This window comes from Ascaphus truei, chromosome 6, assembly GCF_040206685.1.
Source record: "Ascaphus truei isolate aAscTru1 chromosome 6, aAscTru1.hap1, whole genome shotgun sequence".
In the NCBI taxonomy this organism is placed as follows: domain Eukaryota; kingdom Metazoa; phylum Chordata; class Amphibia; order Anura; family Ascaphidae; genus Ascaphus; species Ascaphus truei.
The window spans coordinates 32,701,961-32,727,333 of NC_134488.1; the positions used below are offsets into that span (position 1 = coordinate 32,701,961).

At 53.5% G+C, this 25,373-nt stretch overlaps 1 protein-coding gene across 1 annotated transcript in view; it reads left to right on the forward strand.

Annotated features, from left to right (window-relative positions):
• The first annotated feature begins 8,282 nt into the window (after positions 1-8,282).
• The window catches only part of AHDC1 (AT-hook DNA binding motif containing 1), an 88,154-nt gene continuing 71,063 nt past the window's right edge, over positions 8,283-25,373 (forward strand). Inside the window, exons 1-2 of the mRNA XM_075606533.1 lie at positions 8,283-8,360; positions 13,783-13,877. Coding sequence (XP_075462648.1) covers positions 8,283-8,360; positions 13,783-13,877 — 173 coding nt within the window. The remainder of the gene's footprint in view (positions 8,361-13,782; positions 13,878-25,373) is intronic.

The window sequence follows — 25,373 nt, forward strand, 5'->3', positions numbered from 1 at the left end:
TAATGGGGGAAGCTGGCAGTGTGAATGTGTGTGTAATAGGGGTAGGCTGGGTGTGTGTGTGTGTGTGTGTGTGTGTGTGTGTGTGTAATAGGGGGAAGCTGGCAGTGTGAATGTGTGTGTAATAGGGGGAAGCTGGCAGTGTACACAGTGTGTGTGTATAATACTGCAATACTCTCCCTCTATTACAATGAAGGGAGTGGAGAGCAGAATAATTAACGTTGACGACCGGGGGAGGAATTTAATAATAGCAGCAGCAGCGCCCGTCTCCCCCTCACACTGCCACCTAACCCCTTCCCTGCCAGAGGGGGGCTCAGTGCACATCCCTACAGTTATATTGCAGAGATAGGAGGAGTTATAGGGAGCGGTTATATGGAGAGATAGGAGGAGTTTATTAAGGAGAGGTTATATGGAGAGATAGGAGGAGTTATTAGGGAGGGGTTATATGGAGAGATAGGAGGAGTTATAGGGAGAGGTTATATGGAGAGATAGGAGGAGTTATAGGAGGGGTTATATGGAGAGATAGGAGGAGTTATAGGGAGAGGTTATAGGGAGAGATAGGAGGAGTTATATGGAGAGATAGGAGGAGTTATAGGGAGAGGTTAAATGGAGAGATAGGAGGAGTTATAAGGAGCGGTTTATATGGAGAGATAGGAGGAGCTATAGGGAGAGGTTATATGGAGAGATAGGAGGAGATATAGGGAGAGGTTATATGGAGAGATAGGAGGAGTTATAGGGAGAGATAGGAGGAGTTATAGGGAGAGGTTATATGGAGAGATAGGAGGAGTTATAGGGAGAGGTTATATGGAGAGATAGGAGGAGTTATAAGGGAGCGGTTATATGGAGAGATAGGAGGAGCTATAGGGAGAGGTTATATGGAGAGATAGGAGGAGATATAGGGAGAGGTTATATGGAGAGATAGGAGGAGTTTATAGGGAGAGATAGGAGGAGTTATAAGGAGCGGTTATATGGAGAGATAGGAGGAGTTATAGGGAGAGGTTATATGGAGAGATAGGAGTTATAGGGCGTGTTTATATGGAGAGATAGGAGGAGTTATAGGGAGAGGTTATATGGAGAGATAGGAGGAGTTATAGGGAGAGATAGGAGGAGTTATAGGGAGTGGTTATATGGAGAGATAGGAGGAGTTATAGGGAGCGGTTATATGGAGAGATAGGAGGAGTTATATGGAGAGATAGGAGGAGTTATAGGGAGAGGTTATATGGAGAGATAGGAGGAGATATAGGGAGAGATAGGAGGAGTTATAGGGAGTGGTTATATGGAGAGATAGGAGGAGTTATAGGGAGCGGTTATATGGAGAGATAGGAGGAGTTATATGGGGAGATAGGAGGAGTTATAGGGAGAGGTTATATGGAGAGATAGGAGGAGTTATAGGGAGCGGTTATATGGAGAGATAGGAGGAGTTATATGGAGAGGTTATATGGAGAGATAGGAGGAGTTATAGGGAGAGGTTATATGGAGAGATAGGAGGAGTTATAGGGAGCGGTTATATGGAGAGATAGGAGGAGTTATATGGAGAGATAGGAGGAGTTATATGGAGAGGTTATATGGAGAGATAGGAGGAGATATAGGGAGAGATAGGAGGAGTTATAGGGAGAGGTTATATGGAGAGATAGGAGGAGTTATAAGGAGCGGTTATATGGAGAGATAGGAGGAGTTATAGGGAGAGGTTATATGGAGAGATAGGAGGAGTTATAAGGAGCGGTTATATGGAGAGATAGGAGGAGTTATAGGGAGAGGTTATATGGAGAGATAGGAGTTATAGGGCGTGTTTATATGGAGAGATAGGAGGAGTTATAGGGAGAGGTTATATGGAGAGATATAGGGAGAGGTTATATGGAGAGATAGGAGGAGTTATAGGGAGAGGTTATATGGAGAGATAGGAGGAGTTATAGGGAGATGTTATATGGAGAGATAGGAGGAGTTATAGGGAGCGGTTATATGGAGAGATAGGAGGAGTTATAGGGAGAGGTTATATGGAGAGATAGGAGGAGTTATAGGGAGAGGTTATATGGAGAGATAGGAGGAGTTATAGGGAGAGGTTATATGGAGAGATAGGAGGAGTTATAGGGAGAGGTTATATGGAGAGATAGGAGGAGTTATAGGGAGAGGTTATAGGGAGAGATAGGAGGAGCTATAGGGAGAGGTTATATGGAGAGATAGGAGGAGTTATAGGGAGAGGTTATATGGAGAGATATGAGTTATAGGGAGAGGTTATATGGAGAGATAGGAGGAGTTATAGGGAGCGGTTATATGGAGAGAGGAGGAGTTATAGGGAGAGGTTATATGGAGAGATAGGAGGAGTTACAGCGAGCGGTTATAGGGAGAGATAGGAGGAGTTATAGGGAGAGATAGGAGGAGTTATAGGGAGAGATAGGAGGAGTTATAGGGAGAGATAGGAGGAGTTATAGGGAGGGGGTATATGGAGAGATAGGAGGAGTTATAGGGAGCGGTTATATGGAGAGATAGGAGGAGTTATAGGGAGAGGTTATATGGAGAGATAGGAGGAGTTATAGGGAGAGGTTATATGGAGAGATAGGAGGAGTTACAGCGAGCGGTTATAGGGAGAGATAGGAGGAGTTATAGGGAGCGGTTATATAGAGAGATAGGAGTTATAGGGAGAGGTTATATGGAGATAGGAGGAGTTATAGGGAGCGGTTATATGGAGAGATAGGAGGAGTTATAGGGAGCGGTTATAGGGAGAGATAGGAGGAGTTATAGGGAGCGGTTATATGGAGAGATAGGAGGAGTTATAGGGAGAGGTTATATGGAGAGATAGGAGGAGTTATAGGGAGAGGTTATATAGAGATAGGAGTTATAGGGAGAGGTTATATAGAGAGATAGGAGCTATAAGGAGAGGTTAGAGAGAGATAGGAGCTATAAGGAGAGGTTATATAGAGATAGGAGCTATAAGGAGAGGTTATATAGAGATAGGAGCTATAAGGAGCGGTTATAGGGAGAGATAGGAGGAGTTATAGGGAGAGGTTATATAGAGAGATAGGAGCTATAAGGAGAGGTTATATAGAGATAGGAGCTATAAGGAGCGGTTATATGTAGAGATAGGAGGAGTTATAGGGAGAGGTTATATAGAGAGATAGGAGCTATAAGGAGAGGTTATATAGAGATAGGAGTTATAAGGAGCGGTTATATGGAGAGATAGGAGGAGTTATAGGGAGAGGTTATATAGAGAGATAGGAGCTATAAGGAGAGGTTATATAGAGATAGGAGTTATAGGGAGAGGTTATATAGAGAGATAGGAGCTATAAGGAGAGGTTATATAGAGATAGGAGTTATAGGGAGAGGATATATAGAGAGATAGGAGCTATAAGGAGAGGTTATATAGAGATAGGAGTTATAGGGAGAGGTTATATAGAGAGATAGGAGCTATAAGGAGAGGTTATATAGAGATAGGAGTTATAGGGAGAGGTTATATAGAGAGATAGGAGCTATAAGGAGAGGTTATATATAGCGGGTATATGGAGCAATTTGGAAGTTATAGAAAGTGGTTAGGATAGGTTGGGGTGTCAGAGTAAAAGCTGTGAGCGCTACGGCTGGGGTCATGGCGCCTTCGCCCGTGCGGAGGCGCGCGCGGCCGTGACGTCACCCACTTGAAGCGGGTGCGGTTTTTGGCCATGGTGGGCGCACCGTCCGTGGGCGTGTCTAGGGGCGTACCAGTGATGTCACGGAGCTGGTTTGCCCTCATTGGGCGAACCGCTCACGTGACCGGCCTGTCGCACAGAGAAATCAGTTTAACTGATTTCCTGCTCAGCGCCTCCCGCGCGGACGCGCCATCACGCCGCATGGACGCGAACACCGCCTTACGGCAGTCTGACGGCTCAGCGTTCGGACGCGTCCGTGCGGTCTGCGGTACCACGGCCCCAGCCCGAGTGTGCAAAGTGAAAAGACCGCCTCACCTACATGTTACATTCCTGGGTAACAGGACCGGCCCCCAAAATAACTCACTGCTTATTACGCACAGCCTGAACCCCAGCAGTGTCACAAACACACACACACACACACACACACGGGAAATATATGTAATACAGCTATATACTGCACAGCCTCCAACACTGATCAAAATCTATGTTATATCTGTACTTACATTGCAAGCTCGCTGTAATTACTGCCTCTATACAGGGGTACTGTATATGCTATACACATTGAACACACGCCAATATAGATCCATCAACGTGTGTACACACACACACACTAATATACACACACAGCTTATACATATTAATATACACAGCGCTTAGATATTAATATACACACACACAGCTTATACATATTAATATACACACAGCGCTTATAGATATTAATACACACAGCTTATACATATTAATATACACACAGCGCTTATAGATATTAATACACACACACACTAATATACACACACACACACACAGCTTATACATATTAATATACACACAGCGCTTAGATATTAATATACACACACACAGCTTATACATATTAATATACACACAGCGCTTAGATATTAATATACACACACACACAGCTTATACATATTAATATACACACAGCGCTTAGATATTAATATACACACACACAGCTTATACATATTAATACACACAGCGCTTATAGATATTAATACACACAGCTTATACATATTAATACACACACAGCGCTTATAGATATTAATACACACGGCTTATACATACAGTTGGTCCTCGCTTAACGGAATATGTATCACAAACATCCGTCGGTTAACGGACCGTTGGCGTCTGATTGCGGGGGCCATGTTAATCGGCGGCGCTGGATAATGTGTCCAGTGACTGCATTAAGCGGCATCAGATAAGGCAGCGGTGCGCAAACTGGGGGGCGGGAGAATTTCTAGGGGGGCGCGGGCGGTTACAGGGGCCCCGCGCTCTTTCCCACGGCATTTAAAGTAAATGCCGGGGGAAGCGTGAGGCCTCTAGCTCACTTAACGTCACATGACATCCGAACGGCGGAAAGCGAAATAGGGGGCGCAAGCACCGGGGGGAGGGGGGGGAGTAGGTAGAGGGGCACAGCACGAATAGTTTGCGCACCCCTGGGATAAGGCATCCGCCGTGGGAAAGCACGACTCACTGTATTAATACACACACTGCCATTATACCTATTGACACACACCACACACACATACACATACACCACTATTATACATAATAAACACACACTGCCATTAAAAAAAAAGTGTCGGTATTTTATATATACACATACTTAAACATAATATACACACTGCTATTACACACAGCTCATATACATATCACACACACACACACACACACACACACACACACAGAGAGAGATAATGCCCTTATACATAGTAACACACACACACACACACACACACACACACACACACACACACACACACACACACACACACACACACACACACACACACACACACAGAGAGAGAGATAATGCCCTTATACATAGTAACACACACACACACTTATTATGCACCTATCACAATGACAGGAAGACATGGCGGGTGCACACGAGAGGGGGACAGGCTCTCCTAAGTCAGAACGGTGACATTTATCAGCCCAAGAGCTAACCACAAGAGAGTCACCTTTCTGGCTCCGGACTGCCTGCTCAGGCACCTGTATACGTCCATTACAAAGTGCTCTCCATGTATATACCAACAGCAGTAACACAGCCCTGTGGCACCGCAGGGGTTAATGTACCCCTCTGCTCACCCCCCCCCCCAAATATACTCACCCCTCAGGGCTGGGTTCACAGGCCGGGAGAAAAATGCTCGCCCCATTGACACCCTCTGTATGTAACACCCTGGGGTACCTGTGTCATAAGACTTGTGTAAGCACAGGGGGGCGGGGGGCTGTTAATGTCGCCCCCCGAGGGGGGGGGTGTTAATGTAGTCTCCCGGGGGGGGGGGGGGTAGAGGGAGTAAGGGGGGGTATATACACAGTCCGGAGCCGCCGTGCGCTGCTGTGTAGCAGGGAGAGGACACTGGGAATTGAATACCACAGACGCCCTCTTAACCCTTTCCTCCCCCACCCTGGCAGGAACAGGATTAACAGGCTCCCGGCAGTAATTATTACTCCTGCCGTCACTACAGGGAAAGCCCTGGTACTTGTGAGCAGAGATTTACCTCCCGTACCCCGAAAACCTGGAGGCTCCCCGGAAATGTCTAAATGGAGAACTTCTTCACTAACAAGGTAGGATTTCATTAAATAACTTCCAATTACTCTTCCTAAGGCCGAGTCCATAGAAGGACAGGCCGCGCTGAGCCGTGCGGACGCTCCGCGCTGAGCCCCTGCATCCTCAATGAGGATGCCTTGAGAGGGGGCTCACGCGAGCGTCCGCAGGCGTGCTGACGAGATGGAGGTTTCAGCCGAGCGCCAAGCTGTTTTTCAGCGCGCTGTCGGCTGAAAACATCCAATCAGCCTGAAGCAGCGTCAATGTCACGGCGCCGTGACGTTGACGTCAGTGCGTCGCGGGCGATTGGCCCAGCGACGTCACTTCCCCGCCTCCAACCACCTCCCCCCCGGCTCCCTTCGCGCACGCTCGCTCGCCTGCAAGTCCGTGGAATCGCGCTGACTGAAGCAGGCGAGCCTCAGCGTTAGCGCGCCTCCGCTCTCCCCACCCCTCTATGGCCCCGGCCTAACTCCTATCTCTCCCTATAATGCCTCCTATCTCTCCATATAACCTCTCCCTATAACTCCTCCTATCTCTCCCTATAACCGCTCCCTATAACTCCTCCTATCTCTCCCTATAACCTCTCCCTATAACTCCTCCTATCTCTCCATATAACCTCTCCCTATAACTCCTCCTATCTCTCCATATAACCTCTCCCTATAACTCCTCCTATCTCTCCATATAACCTCTCCCTATAACTCCTCCTATCTCTCCATATAACCGCTCCCTATAACTCCTCCTCTCTCCATATAACCTTTCCCTATATCTCCTATCTCTCCATATAACCGCTCCCTATAACTCCTCCTATCTCTCCATATAACTCTCCCTATAACTCCTCCTCTCTCTCCATATAACCTCTCCCTATAACTCCTCCTATCTCTCCATATAACCTCTCCCTATAACTCCTCCTATCTCTCCATATAATCTCTCCCTGTAACTCCTCCTATCTCTCCATATAACCGCTCCCTATAACTCCTCCTATCTCTCCATATAACCTCTCCCTATTACTCCTCCTATCTCTCCCTATAACTCCTCCCATCTCTCCATATAACTCCTCCTATCTCCATATAACGCCCATATTCACGAAGATCAGGAGAAAATATCCCAACATCCATATTACAATCTGCGACATTCTGGCAGGGAAGGGGTTACAGGTGACTCAGTGGCTGTGACTCAGTCCTTGTCCCTCCCTGTGACACAGGTCTCTGTGCTGATGGGATAAGCATCCTGTGCAACTTCCGCACCTCCCTCTTCCTACAGGAGGAACCCCTTTCACAAGAACACCCCCCTTTCACAAGAACACCCCCCTTTCACAAGAACACCCCCCTTTCACAAGAACACCCCCCTTTCACAAGAACACCCCCCTTTCACAAGAACACCCCCCTTTCACAAGAACATGCAGGATGTTTGAGGTGTACTGCTGCCCTCTGGTGGATACCCAGGGAAGTTGCGTGTATTGGAATATATATCTTTATCAGGGGGGCGCGAGACTTTTCGGGGGGGGGCACGAGCGGTTGCAGAGGCCCTGGGCTCTTCCCCAAGGCATTTCATTGAATGCCGGGGGATCGCGTGAGGCCTCTGCAACGCAACTTACTGGGATTCAGTAGCGTGGTGACGCGTCGCCATGGCAACCTTCTGAATGACATCAATAGGAGAATGAGGACGGAATGGAGGCGCGATTGGAAGAAACAATCTTTCAAGGGAACCTTCCACGGTGCCTCAAGAGGAAAGTTTTCCACCAGTGAATTCTGCCCGCGCTCACGTTTGGATGTGAAACTTTTCCCTTAATGCGAATATAATAGAGGCTTCAGATAACGCAAAGACGCGTGGAGAGATGCATGCTGGGTAGTTCCCGGAGACACAGCAAAAAGAATGAATGGGTTTCGGAAGCCAACACAGGTCTGTGACATCACCACAAGGGGGGAGACATTTATATGGCGGTGGCCTGGGCATCCCAAGAGCAAACTGACCATCGTTGGACAAAGATGGCACTCTGACTGCCGGGGTGCGCAAACTTTTCCCCGTGCGCACCCCTGCCTGCTCTGCGCCTCGCCACCCCCCGGCGTCAAATGGCACGCGTGGTCATGTGACGTCATGTCGCTATGATAACGCGACATCACATGACCCCGCAGCAGCATTTGGTGCCGGGTTACCAGTACGACGCGTTGCTGAAAGGGAAGGTAAGCGGGTTGTAGAGGACTCATGCAGTGCCGCAGCATTTAAATGCCTGGGGGGGGGGGGAAGCGTGGGACCTCTATAAAAGCCGTGCCCCCCCCAAAAAAATTTTTTTAGCTCCCCCCCAGTTTGTGCACTGCTGCTCTATTGTATTCCGAGATACACACACACACACACACACACACACACACACACACACACACACACACACACACACACCTAGTGTGTTACCGTAAAAAATATACATTTATGGGACATAAAACTTAGACAAATGCCCGCATTGACCTTTGGATTATTATTTCTATTATATTGGTTGGGTATATCAATATTATTTATCTAGCCTAATCCTAGACAGGCTCCTGGATTATATTATATTGGTTAATTAATATCAGCTTTGCATTTAGGGGTTCACTAGGTGCTACTTCATCGTTTCTTTTTTTTTTTCAACGTGAAATTTGTATTTGGTGTTACAGAGCGTACAATGTGACACAGACCATGCTTAGTACCAAAATACACATACAGCAGGGCCCCGCTTCTCGGCGATACGCTGATACGGCGGCACCGAGAAGGGGGCCGCCATCTTGGATTCCGAGTTGCGCATGCGCAGAACGGGCTGGTGCGCCCGGCGCGCATGCGCAGACCGTTGTCTGCGCGCGCATACCGTAGACCGCGCATGCGCAGAACGGCGAAAACGCCGTTCTGTGCGTGCAAAATCACAGAAAATCGCCGGATCCGCTTTCCGGCGATTTTCACTATACGGCGGGCCCCTGGAACGGAACCCGCCGTATACCCGGGGCCCTGCTGTACCGGTATTCCAGCCATCCCAGCGTACATAGTTTTTTTGTTTTGTACACACACACGGCTTGCTATATAATAGGATCAAAAGGAAGAGTGTACAGTGGTGTGAAAAAGAAAGTACACCCTCTCTGAATTCCATGGTTTTACATATCAGGAAATAACAATCATCTCTGCTCCTTAGCAGGTCTTAAAATTAGGTAAATACAACCTCAGATGAACAACAACACATGACATATTACACTGTGTCATGATTTATTTAACAAAAATAAAGCCAAAATGGAGAAGCTGTGTGTGAAAAACTAAGTACACCCTTACTGCTTCCAAAAGGAATTAAGATGCTAATTAGCAGACAGGTGCTGCTAATCAAATGCCCTTGATTAATTGCTCATCAGCAAGTGTGACCACCTCTATAAAAGCCAAAGTTTTAGCAGTTTGCAGGTCTGGAGCATTCAGGTGTGTGTTAACACAAGGCCAAGGAGGAAAGACATCAGCAATGATCTTTGAGAAGCAATTGTTGCTGCCCATCAATCTGGGAAGGGTTATTTATAAGGCTATTTCCAAACAATGTAAAGTCCATCATTCTACAGTGAGAAAGATTATTCAAAAGTGGAAAACATTCAAGACAATTGCCAATCTTCCCAGGAGTGGACGTCCCAGCAAATTCATCCCAAGGTCAGACCGTGCAATGCTCAGAGAAATTGCAAAAAAAACAAGAATTAATCTCAGACTCTACAAGCCTCAGTTAGCATGTTACATGTTAAAGTTCATGACAGTACAATTAGAAAAAGTCTGAACAAGTATGGTTTGTTTGGAAGGGTTGCCAGGAGAAAGCCTTTTCTCTCTAAAAAGAACATGGCAGCACGGCTTAGGTTTGCAAAGTTGCATCTGAACAAACTACAAGACTTCTGGAACAATGTCCTTTGGACAGACGAGACCAAAGTGGAGATGTTTGGCCAAAATGCACAGCGCCACGTTTGGCGAAAACCAAACACAGCATATCAGCACAAACACCTCATACCAACTGTTAAGCACGGTGGTGGAGGGGTGATGATTTGGGCTTGTTTTGCAGCCACAGGACCTGGGAACCTTGCAGTCATTGAGTGGACCATGAACTCCTCTGTATACCAAACTATTCTAGAGTCAAATGTGAGGCCATCTGTCCGACAGCTAAAGCTTGGCCGAAATTGGGTCATGCAACAGGACAATGATCCCAAGCATACCAGCAAATCTACAACAGAAAGGCTGAAAAAGAAAAGAAGGTGTTGCAATGGCCCGGTCAAAGTCCAGACCTCAACCCGATTGAAATGCTGTGGTGGGACCTTAAGAGAGCTGCGCATAAACAAATGCCCGCAAACCTCAATGAACTGAAGCAACCCTGTAAAGAAGAGTGGGCCAAAATTCCTCCACAACGATGTGAGAGACTAATAAAGTCATACAGAAAACGATTACTTCAAGTTATTGCTGCTAAAGGTGGTTGTACAAGCCATTGAATCATAAGGTATACTTAGTTTTTCACACATGGCTTCTCCATTTTGGCTTTATTTTTGTTAAATAAATCATGACACGGTGTAATATGTCATGTGTTGTTGTTCATCTGAGGTTGTATTTACCTAATTTTAAGACCTGCTAAGGAACAGGTGATTGTTATTATGTCCTGATATGTAAAACCATGGAATTTAAAGAGGGTGTACTTTCTGGGGTTTGGGTACGTTTTGGCCTTAGATTCGGGTAGCCCCCTGCACAAATGTTTGTGAAAACTTTGTTGTTTTTTCACTCTAGCGGCTCGGAATTGTTCGATTAACTTCAAATTTGGAATGTAGGTACATATTTGGAGGAGACACAAATCGATCCATACAAAGTACCGGTTCAATAACTCCGGTTTGAAACCGGTTTCCTTGATTTCAGCAAAATGCCTCACGCTTCGTACGAACGTTCGACGGTGAACAGTGCGAACGAAACAAAAGCACGTGACTGAAGAGATTTTATTTTAATAGTACTGTAATGGCGACACACACACACACACACACACACACACACACACACACACACACACACACACACACACACACACACACACACACACACACACACACACACACACACACACACACAAAGCAGAAAGAACGGCCGCCACGAGAGCAGCAGAAACATCAGGACTAAACGGACAGACGAATTGGAAAACAGATGACGACAAGACGCAGTCCAAAATTCAGAGACTGAAGAACAGAGGAGAATCCGACTTGAAGAACAAAGATTGAGACAAGAAGCTGTCCAACTACAGAAAAATATTTTGCTCTCCCTACTTTGGACGCCCCTCCCCCCCCCCCGGGAAGCGCCAGGCAATTCCGTGTGGATAGATGATGTAGAGATGGATGTATGGGAAACTGTACATATTACCGCGCTCCTCCCTACAGAAGTTTGCTGCAGGTAAAAAGATCGACCTTACATATAGAAAAACAAGAAGAACGATTCTTGCGCTCCTACCAATTAGGCTAAAATAAAATAGTGCAGCCACGTCACGGCATGACCAGTCTGCAGCCACGTCACGGCATGACCGAATTTGCAGGCACCTACACTGAATATATGTAATTATTGTCCCATGGACTAGTGAAAAAAGCGAGAGAGCCCTGAAGCATATGCTTTTGTGAGTAGTGCAATTAAAAGCTGGGAAAAGCCAGTGTCATAGTTACCTTACTATAGAGGTAAACTGTGGGTGCACAAATTCCCTGGTGTGAATATAATAAAAGTTACACATATTTCTGTCAGCCTTACACATTCACCTGCTCTTGGAGGGTGATGTGCAGACTGAGACTGGCGTGTAATATACCTGCACTAATTGGAAAATTGGTAGGGGCTCTTTCCTGAAGGGAGGAGACATACACCTCCAAGGAAATGCTATGTATAGCAGATGAGCCAATAAACCTACCCCTGTGACGTTTCAGTGACACTATGTTAAAATGCCCTTAGGGAGTATGCAGCAAGGAAAAGGATTGCCTAACCTTGTGAGACTGTACATACAGTAATACCGCGCTCCTCCCTATAGAAGTTTGCTGCAGGTAAAAAGAAAGGCCTTGCATAGAGAAAAACAAGAACGATTCCTGCGCTCCTACCAATTAGACAAAATAAAATAGCAATCTCATGAGTGAGGGTTATTTAGTTAAACCCTTTGGCCAAAGCGTTACCAGTCTGCAGCCACGTCACGGCATGACCAGTCTGCAGCCACGTCACGGCATGACCAGTCTGCAGCCACGTCACGGCATGACCAGTCTGCAGCCACGTCACGGCATGACCAGTACGCAGCCACGTCACGGCATGACCAGTACGCAGCCACGTCACGGCATGACCAGTACGCAGCCACGTCACGAGCAGTACGCAGCCACGTCACGGCATGACCAGTACGCAGCCACGTCACGGCATGAGCAGTACGCAGCCACGTCACGGCATGACCAGTCGGCAGCCACGTCACGGCATGACCAGTCTGCAGCCACGTCACGGCATGACCAGTCTGCAGCCACGTCACGGCATGACCAGTCTGCAGCCACGTCACGGCATGACCAGTACGCAGCCACGTCACGGCATGACCAGTCTGCAGCCACGTCACGGCATGACCAGTACGCAGCCACGTCACGGCATGACCAGTCTGCAGCCACGTCACGGCATGAGCAGTACGCAGCCACGTCACGGCATGACCAGTCTGCAGCCACGTCACGGCATGACCAGTCTGCAGCCACGTCACGAGCAGTACGCAGCCACGTCACGGCATGACCAGTACGTAGCCACGTCACGGCATGAGCAGTACGCAGCCACGTCACGGCATGACCAGTCTGCAGCCACGTCACGGCATGACCAGTCTGCAGCCACGTCACGGCATGACCAGTCTGCAGCCACGTCACGGCATGACCAGTCTGCAGCCACGTCACGGCATGACCAGTCTGCAGCCACGTCACGGCATGACCAGTCTGCAGCCACGTCACGGCATGACCAGTCTGCAGCCACGTCACGGCATGACCAGTACGCAGCCACGTCACGGCATGACCAGTCTGCAGCCACGTCACGGCATGACCAGTACGCAGCCACGTCACGGCATGAGCAGTACGCAGCCACGTCACGGCATGACCAGTCTGCAGCCACGTCACGGCATGACCAGTCTGCAGCCACGTCACGGCATGACCAGTCTGCAGCCACGTCACGGCATGACCAGTCTGCAGCCACGTCACGGCATGAGCAGTACGCAGCCCCGTCACGGCATGACCAGTCTGCAGCCACGTCACGGCATGACCAGTCTGCAGCCACGTCACGGCATGACCAGTCTGCAGCCACGTCACGGCATGACCAGTCTGCAGCCACGTCACGGCATGACCAGTCTGCAGCCACGTCACGGCATGACCAGTCTGCAGCCACGTCACGGTAGGGCCGCATCGAGGGAGGGGCCGCACCGAGGGAGGGGCCGCACCGAGGGAGGGGCCGCACCGAGGGAGGGGCCGCACCGAGGGAGGGGCCGCACCGAGGGAGGGGCCGCATCGACGGACGTATCCTACTTAGCTGGGCCGGCAAAGGAAATTGCGGGGCTCGGTGCGGGGCACTGGTTCTGGGCCTCTCACCTTCTCGTGCGCAATCTCTTCCTCTCAGCGTCCTTCCTCACCGCGCCGCCACGCGGTGTCGCCAAGACAACGTCACGGCGCCATGAGGAGCAATACTGACAGCAAGAGATCGTGCGGGAGAAGGTAAGAGAGCTAGAGACCCCCACACGCTCCCCCGACCACCCGTTTAATTGTCGTGGGGGAGGGGAAGAGCGCGGGGTCTCTAACCGTGGGGCCCAGCGCACAGGCCTCGCCATCCCGCCGGCCCTTAACCCCAATGAGATAGCCGAGTCCATATTAAGGAGAACATTCCAGCCGTGTCACTGCGCGGTTACAAGCCGGATATGGGAGGCCTTTTACACCAAAAACCTGCTGACGAGAAACAAATGGCAAGTTCAAAAAAACAGCGGTTTCTATAACGCGGGGAAGGGTTTTCCACAAACGGAGGCGCTGCGGCCTCTGGTTGGGTCTGTAACACAAAGTATTGAAGCTCGTGCTCCGGGGTGAAGGGGAGTTTGAATAAAAAGAAATAGAAATCACCAATACATTGCTCTGAGAGAGGGAAACGCCAACTCCGCTGAGGGACCGGTACTGACACCAGGCAGTTGAGGGACAGGTGGGGTCAACCGGGACCAGCGGCTACAAGACAGTGGGTCAACGGCCACGCGCAGGGGGCTCGACCAAGAGGACGTGGATCATAGAGAGGTTGGAGAGTTTGGTGTTCCCCGGGCTGTGTCTCTCCCCCACCCCCTTTTTTGTTTGAGTGTTTGCGCGGCGTGTCAGTGTCTGCGCGGCGCGTCAGTGTGTGCGCGGCGTGTCAGTGTGCGCGCGGCGTGTCAGTGTGCGCGCGGCGTGTCAGTGTGCGCGCGGCGTGTCAGTGTGCGCGCGGCGCGTCAGTGTGCGCGCGGCGCGTCAGTGTGCGCGCGGCGCGTCAGTGTGCGCGCGGCGCGTCAGTGTGCGCGCGGCGCGTCAGTGTGCGCGCGGCGCGTCAGTGTGCGCGCGGCGCGTCAGTGTGCGCGCGGCGCGTCAGTGTGCGCGCGGCGCGTCAGTGTTTGCGCGGCGCGTCAGTGTGTGCGCGGCGCGTCAGTGTCTGCGCGGCGCGTCAGTGTCTGCGCGGCGCGTCAGTGTCTGCGCGGCGCGTCAGTGTGTGCGCGGCGCGTCAGTGTGTGCGCGGCGCGTCAGTGTTTGCGCGGCGCGTCAGTGTGTGCGCGGCGCGTCAGTGTGTGCGCGGCGTGTCAGTGTCTGCGCGGCGTGTCAGTGTGCGCGCGGCGTGTCAGTGTTTGCGCGGCGCGTCAGTGTGTGCGCGGCGTGTCAGTGTTTGCGCGGCGCGTCAGTGTGTGCGCGGCGTGTCAGTGTGTGCGCGGCGTGTCAGTGTCTGCGCGGCGTGTCAGTGTCAACAGCAATGGATCCTCCGCGAGCCAGCCACGCGTGGGTGATTTGCTGCAAAAAAAGGTGACCAAATCCGCAATGTCCGTCCGTCTGCCGGCCACAGGGTGAGGAGGACGTTCTCCCCGCAGATCGCGCTCGCCGGCCAGAAGCCGCGCTTGTCGGGGGCGTCTCTTTAGGGGCCGCAGTTGGTGCCATTGCTATGACTAACGTAATAAGACCGAGTGGGATCTGATCCAATAGAACGGTTCCGGAGGGCACCTGTGGTCCGGTTGCATAGCTGTGCGCGACACGTACTGTCTGAGAGCGCGATTCTTTCACGTCTATATCTTCTTATTAACACTGTACATTACCATGGAGCATGTGCTTCAATATCTCACACACACACACACACACACACACACACACACACACACACACACACACACACACACACACACACACACACACACACACACACACACACACACACACACACACACACACACACACACACACACACACACACACACACACACACACACACACACACACACACACACACACACACTACTGTCAATTCCTGATCCCAAGTGCTTACAATCTAACTCACAGAGGTGTGAGATGGAGCTGCCACTTCTGAAGCCAGGCAGGAACTGGCACACCGCACACACCTCTAGGACTCACCGCTCCTTTCCTCCATCGCTGGGGGGGCGCGCGGTGGGGGGGGCTCAGATCCGTGGGGCCCTGAGGAGAGGAGGAGAGAAAGGTGAGGGCCAGTAATATTCTGCAGAGCGTCTGTCACCCCACTACACAGCATGGCAGTGTAACCCCTTCCCTGCCTGAGAGCGCTGCACAGCGTCGCAGTGTAACCCCTTCCCTGCCTGAGAGCGCTGCACAGCGTCGCAGTGTAACCCCTTCCCTGCCTGAGAGCGCTGCACAGCGTCGCAGTGTAACCCCTTCCCTGCCTGAGAGCGCTGCACAGCGTCGCAGTGTAACCCCTTCCCTGCCAGGGAGCGCTGCACAGCGTCGCAGTGTAACCCCTTCCCTGCCAGGGAGCGCTGCACAGCGTCGCAGTGTAACCCCTTCCCTGCCTGAGAGCGCTGCACAGCGTCACAGTGTAACCCCTTCCCTGCCTGAGAGCGCTGCACAGCGTCGCAGTGTAACCCCTTCCCTGCCAGGGAGCGCTGCACAGCGTCGCAGTGTAACCCCTTCCCTGCCTGAGAGCGCTGCACAGCGTCACAGTGTAACCCCTTCCCTGCCAGGGAGCGCTGCACAGCGTCGCAGTGTAACCCCTTCCCTGCCAGGGAGCGCTGCACAGCGTCGCAGTGTAACCCCTTCCCTGCCTGAGAGCGCTGCACAGCGTCGCAGTGTAACCCCTTCCCTGCCAGGGAGCGCTGCACAGCGTCGCAGTGTAACCCCTTCCCTGCCAGAGAGTCCTGCAGAGCGTCGCAGTGTAACCCCTTCCCTGCCTGAGAGCGCTGCACAGTGTCGCAGTGTAACCCCTTCCCTGCCAGAGCGCTGCACAGCATCGCAGTGTAACCCCTTCCCTGCCTGAGAGCGCTGCACAGCGTCGCAGTGTAACCCCTTCCCTGCCTGAGAGCGCTGCAGAGCATCGCAGTGTAACCCCTTCCCTGCCAGGGAGCGCTGCAGAGCGTCACAGTGTAACCCCTTCCCTGCCAGAGAGCGCTGCACAGCGTCGCAGTGTAACCCCATCCCTGCCAGAGAGCGCTGCACAGCGTCGCAGTGTAACCCCTTCCCTGCCAGGGAGCGCTGCACAGCGTCGCAGTGTAACCCCTTCCCTGCCAGGGAGCGCTGCACAGCGTCGCAGTGTAACCCCATCCCTGCCAGAGAGCGCTGCACAGCGTCGCAGTGTAACCCCATCCCTGCCAGAGAGCGCTGCACAGCGTCGCAGTATAACCCCTTCCCTGCCAGAGACCTGCAGAACGTCGCAGTGTAACCCCTTCCCTGCCAGAGCGCTGCACAGCATCTCAGTGTAACCCCTTCCCTGCCAGAGCGCTGCACAGCATCTCAGTGTAACCCCTTCCCTGTCAGAGCGCTGCACAGCATCACAGTGTAACCCCTTCCCAGCCTGAAAGTGCTGCAGAACGTCGCAGTGTAACCCCTTCCCGGCCTGAGAGCGCTGCAGAGCGTCGCAGTGTAACCCCTTCCCTGCCAGAGAGCGCTGCAGAGCGTCGCAGTGTAACCCCTTCCCGGCCAGACTAGAAGGAAGCTGTAAAGAGAGTAACGAGGGTTATTTTTTATATAAAGGGACACTAGGTTGGTCCTGTTACAGGGGAAGGCAGTGGGAATGTGTGATGGATGAGGGAGGATATAGAGGACACGCTCCCACTTTCAGAACGATATATAGTGGGACTGGAGACGCTGGGGCCCTACCCCTACAGACCAAGACAGGGGACAAGGGCGGGAAACAGTTAAATGAATACAGGGATGAGGAAGGCAAAGTATTCAGGGTCACAACAGCGAGTCTGGGCTGGCAGGCACAGGCCCGGGGCTACCAGGAGGCTGGGGGGGAGGGGAAGAGCTCTCACCGCTCTCTGCTAAGAAGGATTGGGGGGGGGGGGGGGGGAGGGGAAGAGAAGAGAGCTCTCACCGCTGACTGCCCAGGGGGGGGAAGAGAGCTCTCACCGCTGACTGCCCGGGGGGGGGGGGAGAGTTCTCACCGCTGACTGCCCGGGGGGGGGGGGGGGGGGGGGGGAGAGCTCTCACCGCTGACTGCCCAGGGGGGGGGAGAGCTCTCACCGCTGACTGCCCGGGGGGGGGGGGGGGGGGGGGAGAGCTCTCACCGCTGACTGCCCGGGGGGGGGGGGGGGGGGGAAGAGAGCTCTCACCGCTCGCTCACTGCCTTTATAAAACCCAAAGCCCCAACCACTTAAAAAAATAATCCTATAGGGGGCATAGATTTTAGTTTGGGATACAAAAACCTGGCTGGGCCTCCAGGTAAGCGCCCTGGTGACAAGTAAACATAATTATGCCCCTCTATAAAATTAGTAAGACCACACCTTGAATATGGAGTACAATTTTGGGCACCACTCCTTTAGAAAAGACATTATGGAACTAGAGAGAGTGCAGAGAAGAGCCACCAAATGAATAAAGGGGATGGACAATCTAACTTATGAGGAGAGGCTAGCTAAATTAGATTTATTTACATTAGAAAAGAGGCGTCTAAGAGGGGATATGATAACTATATACAAATATATTTGGGGACAATACAAGGAGCTTTCAAAAGATCTATTCATCCCACGGGCAGTACAAAGGACTCGGGGCCATCCCTTAAGGTTGGAGGAAAGGAGATTTCACCAGCAACAAAGGAAAGGGTTCTGTACAGCAGGGGCGCGCGGCGGTTACAGAGGCCCGCAATCTCCACCAAGGGATTTAAATTAAATGCCGGCGCGAGGCCTCTGCAGCTCACTTACTTGGATTCATCCGCCATCGGGCGACGCCCATTGCCATGGCAACACGACGCCACAAAGCACCAGAAGTTTGGGGACCCCTGATATACAGTAAGGGCAGTTACAATGTGGGACTCATTACCCATGGAGACTGTGATGGCAGATACAATAGATTTTTTTTTTTTTTTTTTTTTTTTTAAAGGTTGGACATCTTTTTAGATGGGAAGGTATACAGGGATATACCAAATAAGTATACATGGGAAGGAAGCTGATCCAGTGATTAATCCAATTGCCAATTCTTGGAGTCGGGAAGGAATTTATTTCCCCTTATGAGATATCAGTGGATGATATGTCACTGGGGTTTTGTGTTTGCTTCCTCTGGATCTATATACTGTAAGTAGGGATATAGGATAGAGCAGGGGAGTGCGCGCAAGATTTTCGGGGAGGTAGGGGGTGCAGTTACAGAGGCCCCACGCTTCCCCGAAGGCATTTACACCGAAGGGATTGCGCGAGACCTCTAACTTTACCTATCTCAACTTTCCAGCGCCGCTTCGCCATGGCAACCCAGTGTGAAATGATTATGCGGGTCACGTGACGTCGCATTGCCATGGTAACGTGACATCACTTGACGCCGAAGCCGAGCGGCGCAGGGAGAACAGTTTGCGCACCCCTGTGATACAGTATCTGACTTTTACATTTAGGAAAGGTTGAACTTGATGGACGTGCGTCTTTTTTTCAACCCCATCTACTATGTAACGATGAGACAGACACACACACACACGCACACACGCACACACGTGTAAGTACATGTTCGCACGTCACAGGCACGGGCACACGCTAGCACGCACGCACATCTATACACAGAAAAAACTAGAAGAACTTGCACCATCGTTTCCTAACGGCTTTCTCACTCCTTACTCTGTGGTGAGCAAACTTTGTGCGCTGCCCCCCCCCTACCTGCCAGCCACTGTGCTCGTGTCCCCCCCTACCTGCCAGCCACTGTGCTCGTGTCCCCCCCTACCTGCCAGCCACTGTGCTCGTGTCCCCCCCCTTCCTGCCAGCCACTGTGCTCGTGTGTGTCCCCCTACCTGCCAGCCACTGTGCTCGTGTCCCCCCCTACCTGCCAGCCACTGTGCTCGTGTGTGTGTCCCCCTACCTGCCAGCCACTGTGCTCGTGTGTCCACCCCTACCTGCCAGTCACTGTGCTCGTGTCCCCCCCTACCTGCCAGCCACTGTGCTCGTGTGTCCCCCCCTACCTGCCAGCCACTGTGCTCGTGTGTCCCCCCCTACCTGCCAGCCACTGTGCTCGTGTGTGTCCCCTACCTGCCAGCCACTGTGCTCGTGTGTCCCCCTACCTGCCAGCCACTGTGCTCGTGTGTGTCCCCCCTACCTGCCAGCCACTGTGCTCGTGTGTGTCCCCCCTACCTGCCAGCCACTGTGCTCGTGTGTCCCCCCTACCTGCCAGCCACTGTGCTCGTGTGTGTCCCCCTACCTGCCAGCCACTGTGCTCGTGTGTCCCCCCCTACCTGCCAGCCACTGTGCTCGTGTGTCCCCCCCTACCTGCCAGCCACTGTGCTCGTGTGTCCCCCCCTACCTGCCAGCCACTGTGCTCGTGTGTCCCCCCCTACCTGCCAGCCACTGTGCTCGTGTCCCCCCCTACCTGCCAGCCACTGTGCTCGTGTGTCCCCCTACCTGCCAGCCACTGTGCTCGTGTGTGTCCCTACCTGCCAGCCATTGTGCTCGTGTCCCCCCCCTACCTGCCAGCCACTGTGCTCGTGTTCCCCCCCTACCTGCCAGCCACTGTGCTCGTGTGTCCCCCCCTACCTGCCAGCCACTGTGCTCGTGTGTCCCCCCCTACCTGCCAGCCACTGTGCTCGTGTGTCCCCCCCTACCTGCCAGCCACTGTGCTCGTGTGTCCCCCCTACCTGCCAGCCACTGTGCTCGTGTGTCCCCCCCCCACCTGCCAGCCACTGTGCTCATGTGTCCCCCCCTACCTGCCAGCCACTGTGCTCGTGTGTCCCCCCCTACCTGCCAGCCACTGTGCTCGTGTCCCCCCCTACCTGCCAGCCACTGTGCTCGTGTGTGTCCCTATCTGCCAGCCACTGTGCTCCTGTGTCCCCCCCCCTTACCTAAAATCCAGCGTAAAGACACACGGGGTCAAGTGACCTGCCACGTCGTTTGACGCGCCACGTGACGTCATTTGATGCCGTGTTGCCGCAGACAAGGTAGGAGACACTGCAGAGGCCTCACTCGCTCACCCCGGCACTTCATTTCAACGCGGTGGAGAAGAACGCGGGGCCTCTGAGCCGCCGCGCCCCTCCAGGAACATCTTGCACCCCCCACTTCGCGCACCCCCACTTCGCGCACCCCCACTTCGCGCACCCCTGCCTTACATAATGCTGCTCAGATCCGCAGCTTCCGCCAGCTCAAAAACAACAAGGGATCCATCGCCACTCACTGCTAATCCAACCCTTGTTTTTGTGTACACACGTACACGCGCACACGTACACACACGCACACACGCACACACACATGCGCGCACACACAATTGTTGTTTTTATGTAAAGTGCCAGCATATCCCGCCGCGCGGTACCATGGGGGGTGCAGGGTGATGTATATCACAGACAGAATAAGGACACACAGGTACAGACGGTAATGAGGGCGCTGATCCCGGGAGCTGACACTTTACAGGGAGTAAGGGGCAGTGTTGGAACAAAAGATAAAGTGTCTGCTTACAGAGATATATATATATACACACACACACATACACACACACACACACACAGTGTCACACTGCCCGCTCACACCTGCCACACGACAGTGTTAATATTTACCCAGCACTCAGTTGACCCCGGTTAGCTGTCTAAGGACAACAACACCCACAGGTGGCACACACCCTGACTGCACATCAGTGCGACACAGGCTGTTTGTACCACACAACACTGCATAACAGTGCGACAGGCTGGGTTTATTGCTACACACAACCCTCCACATCAGTGTGATACAGCCTTTACTATACTACAAACAGACAAAAGCACACTTTGCACCTTACCCGTCCAAGAAAACATTAACTAGCCATCAATTCTACCGAGGTCTGTCTCCCCGTGTATATTTATTTTATTCATTTACAGGCGGACCTCGGTTATCCAGCGGGACCCGTTCTGGAAGTGGCGCTGGATAGCGACACCGCTGTAACGTGAGCCCCGTGTTAATCAGCGGCGGTGAGCGTCGGATAGCGCATTCCGGCGTCGGATAACGGCCCTTAGGGTTACATTGTAAAGCGTTGGATATGCCATTCGTTGTAAAGTGAAACGTTGGATAATGAGGACTACCAGTATTTATATAAAAAAATGTGTTACCAGGAAGTAATACATTGAGAGTGACCTCTCGTTTTCAGGCATGTCCTGGGAATAGAGTTATAACAATACATGGATACGCAGTCAATTCACAGACATTTCATGGATATACACACACACACACACACACACACACACAAACACACACACCTATTAACAGAAGAGCCAACGGCAATAGCTCAGTCTTCAGAGAATACCGGCGTACCACACTGTATGACTATGTGCAGTGTGTACACACACAGCGCTGTATAATGATGCAGAGTATCTCGATGAGCGGATAATGAACAAGCTGCGCTGTATATCTCTATACACTGATAATAAATATATAATCGTGCGAGTATCTCCGAATGAATCACTAGCCCTGAGGCCCTGCAGGGTCACACACATTAATTAACACAAGCACAGATTACGCATGGCTAATTACACATAGCTTCTATGAAGATACTTCCGCCCTTAAACTGCACACACAACAGGCCCATCACCTGAACCCAGAACGCTCATATACCCAACAGCAGGGAAAGCACCCCAATTAGTGTCAGTAGTGAGACGAGAGAGGGGAGGGGGACGCGGGCGAGAGAGAGGGGGGACGCGCGAGAGAGAGAGAGAGAGAGAGAGAGAGAGAGAGAGAGAGGGACGAGAGAGAGAGAGGGGGGGAAGCGAGAGGGGGGATGCGAGAGGGAGGGAGAGAGAGAGAGAGAGGGGGGGGCACGCGAGAGAGAGGGGGGGCACGCGAGAGAGAGGGGGGGCACGCGAGAGAGAGGGGGGCACGCGAGAGAGAGGGGGGGGCACGCGAGAGAGAGGGGGGGCACCGCGAGAGAGAGAGAGAGAGAGAGAGAGGGGGGGCACGCGAGAGAGAGAAGAGGGGGGGCACGCGAGAGAGAGAGAGAGGGGGGGCACGCGAGAGAGAGAGAGGGGGGGCACGTGAGAGAGAGAGAGAGAGGGGGGCACGCGAGAGAGAGAGAGAGAGGGGGCACGCGAGAGAGAGAGAGAGAGAGGGGGGCACGCAAGAGAGAGAGAGGGGGGGCACGCGAGAGAGAGAGAGGGGGGGCACACGAGAGAGAGAGGGAGGGGGGCACGCGAGAGAGAGGAGGAGAGAGAGAGAGAGAGGGGGGCACGCGAGAGAGAGAGAGAGAGAGAGAGAGTGGGGGGGCACGCGAGAGAGAGAGAGAGGGGGGGCACGCGAGAGAGAGAGAGAGGGGGGCACGCGAGAGAGAGAGAGAGGGGGGGCACGCGAGGAGAGAGAGAGAGAGGGGGGGCACGCGAGAGAGAGAGAGAGAGAGAGGGGGGGGCACGCGAGAGAGAGTGGGGGGGCACGCGAGAGAGAGAGAGGGGGGCGAGAGAGAGAGAGAGAGGGGGGGCACGCGCGAGAGAGAGGGGGGCACGCGCGAGAGAGAGGGGGCAAGCGAGAGAGAGAGGGGGGCACGCGAGAGAGAGAGAGAGGGGGGCACGCGAGAGAGAGAGAGGGGGGCACGCGAGAGAGAGAGGGGGGGCACGCGAGAGAGAGAGGGGGCACGCGAGAGAGAGAGGGGGGCACGCGAGAGAGAGAGGGGGCACGCGAGAGAGAGAGGGGGGCACGCGAGAGAGAGAGAGGGGGCACGCGAGAGAGAGAGAGGGGGGCACGCGAGAGAGAGAGAGGGGGGCACGCGAGAGAGAGAGAGGGGGGCACGCTCGAGAGAGAGAGAGGGGGGCACGCGAGAGAGAGGGGGGGCACGCGAGAGAGAGGGGGGGCACGCGAGAGAGAGGGGGGGCACGCGAGAGAGAGGGACGGGACGCGAGAGAGAGAGAGAGAGAGAGAGGGACGGGACGCGAGAGAGAGAGAGAGAGGGACGGGACGCGAGAGAGAGAGAGGGACGGGACGCGATGAGAGAGAGAGGGACGGGACGCGAGAGAGAGAGGGGGACGCGAGAGAGAGAGGAGAGGGGGACGCGAGAGAGAGAGAGAGGGGGGACGCGATAGAGAGAGAGAGGGACGGGACGCGATAGAGAGAGAGAGGGACGGGACGCGATAGAGAGAGAGAGGGACGGGACGCGATAGAGAGAGAGAGGGACGGGACGCGATAGAGAGAAGAGAGGGACGGGACGCGATAGAGAGAGAGAGGGACGGGACGCGATAGAGAGAGAGAGGGACGGGACGCGATAGAGAGAGAGAGGGACGGGACGCGATAGAGAGAGAGAGGGACGGGACGCGATAGAGAGAGAGAGGACGGGACGCGATAGAGAGAGAGAGGGACGGGACGCGATAGAGAGAGAGAGGGACGGGACGCGATAGAGAGAGAGAGGGACGGGACGCGATAGAGAGAGAGAGGGACGGGACGCGATAGAGAGAGAGAGGGACGGGACGCGATAGAGAGAGAGAGGGACGGGACGCGATAGAGAGAGAGAGGGACGGGACGCGAGAGAGAGAGGAGAGAGGGACGGGACGCTGAGAGAGAGAGAGAGAGGGACGGGACGCGAGAGAGAGAGAGAGAGGGACGGGACGCGAGAGAGAGAGAGAGGGACGGACGCGAGAGAGAGAGGGACGGGACGCGAGAGAGAGAGAGAGTGACGGGACGCGAGAGAGAGAGTGACGGGACGCGAGAGAGAGAGAGAGAGGGACGGGACGCGATAGAGAGAGAGAGGGACGGGACGCGATAGAGAGAGAGAGGGACGGGACGCGAGAGAGAGAGAGAGAGGGACGGGACGCGAGGAGAGAGAGGGACGGGACGTGAGAGAGAGAGGGACGGGGACGCGAGAGAGAGAGAGAGGGGGGACGCGAGAGAGAGAGGGGGACGCGAGAGAGAGAGGGGGGACCGCGAGAGAGAGAGAGGGGGGACGCGAGAGAGAGAGAGAGGGGGACGCGAGAGAGAGAGAGAGGGGGACGTGAGAGAGAGAGAGAGAGGGGACGCGAGGAGAGAGAGAGAGGGACGGGACGCGAGAGAGAGAGAGAGGGACGGGACGCGATAGAGAGAGAGAGGGACGGGACGCGATAGAGAGAGAGAGGGACGGGACGCGATAGAGAGAGAGAGGGACGGGACGTGATAGAGAGAGAGAGGGACGGGACGCGAGAGAGAGAGAGAGGGACGGGACGCGGAGAGAGAGAGAGAGCGACGGGACGCGAGAGAGAGGGACGGGACGCGAGAGAGAGAGAGGGACGGGACGCGAGAGAGAGAGAGAGAGTGACGGGACGCGAGAGAGAGAGTGAGTGACGGGGACGCGATAGAGAGAGAGAGGGACGGGACGCGATAGAGAGAGAGAGGGACGGGACGCGAGAGAGAGGAGAGAGAGGGGGGACGCGAGAGAGAGAGAGAGAGAGAGAGGGGGGGGGACGCGAGAGAGAGAGAGAGAGGGGGAGCGAGAGAGAGAGAGAGGGGGGGGGGGGACGCGAGAGAGAGAGGAGAGAGGAGGGGGACGCGAGAGAGAGAGAGAGAGGGGGACGCGAGAGAGAGAGAGAGAGGGGGACGCGAGAGAGAGAGAGGGGGACGCGAGAGAGAGAGAGAGAGGGGGACGCGAGAGAGGGGGACGCGAGCG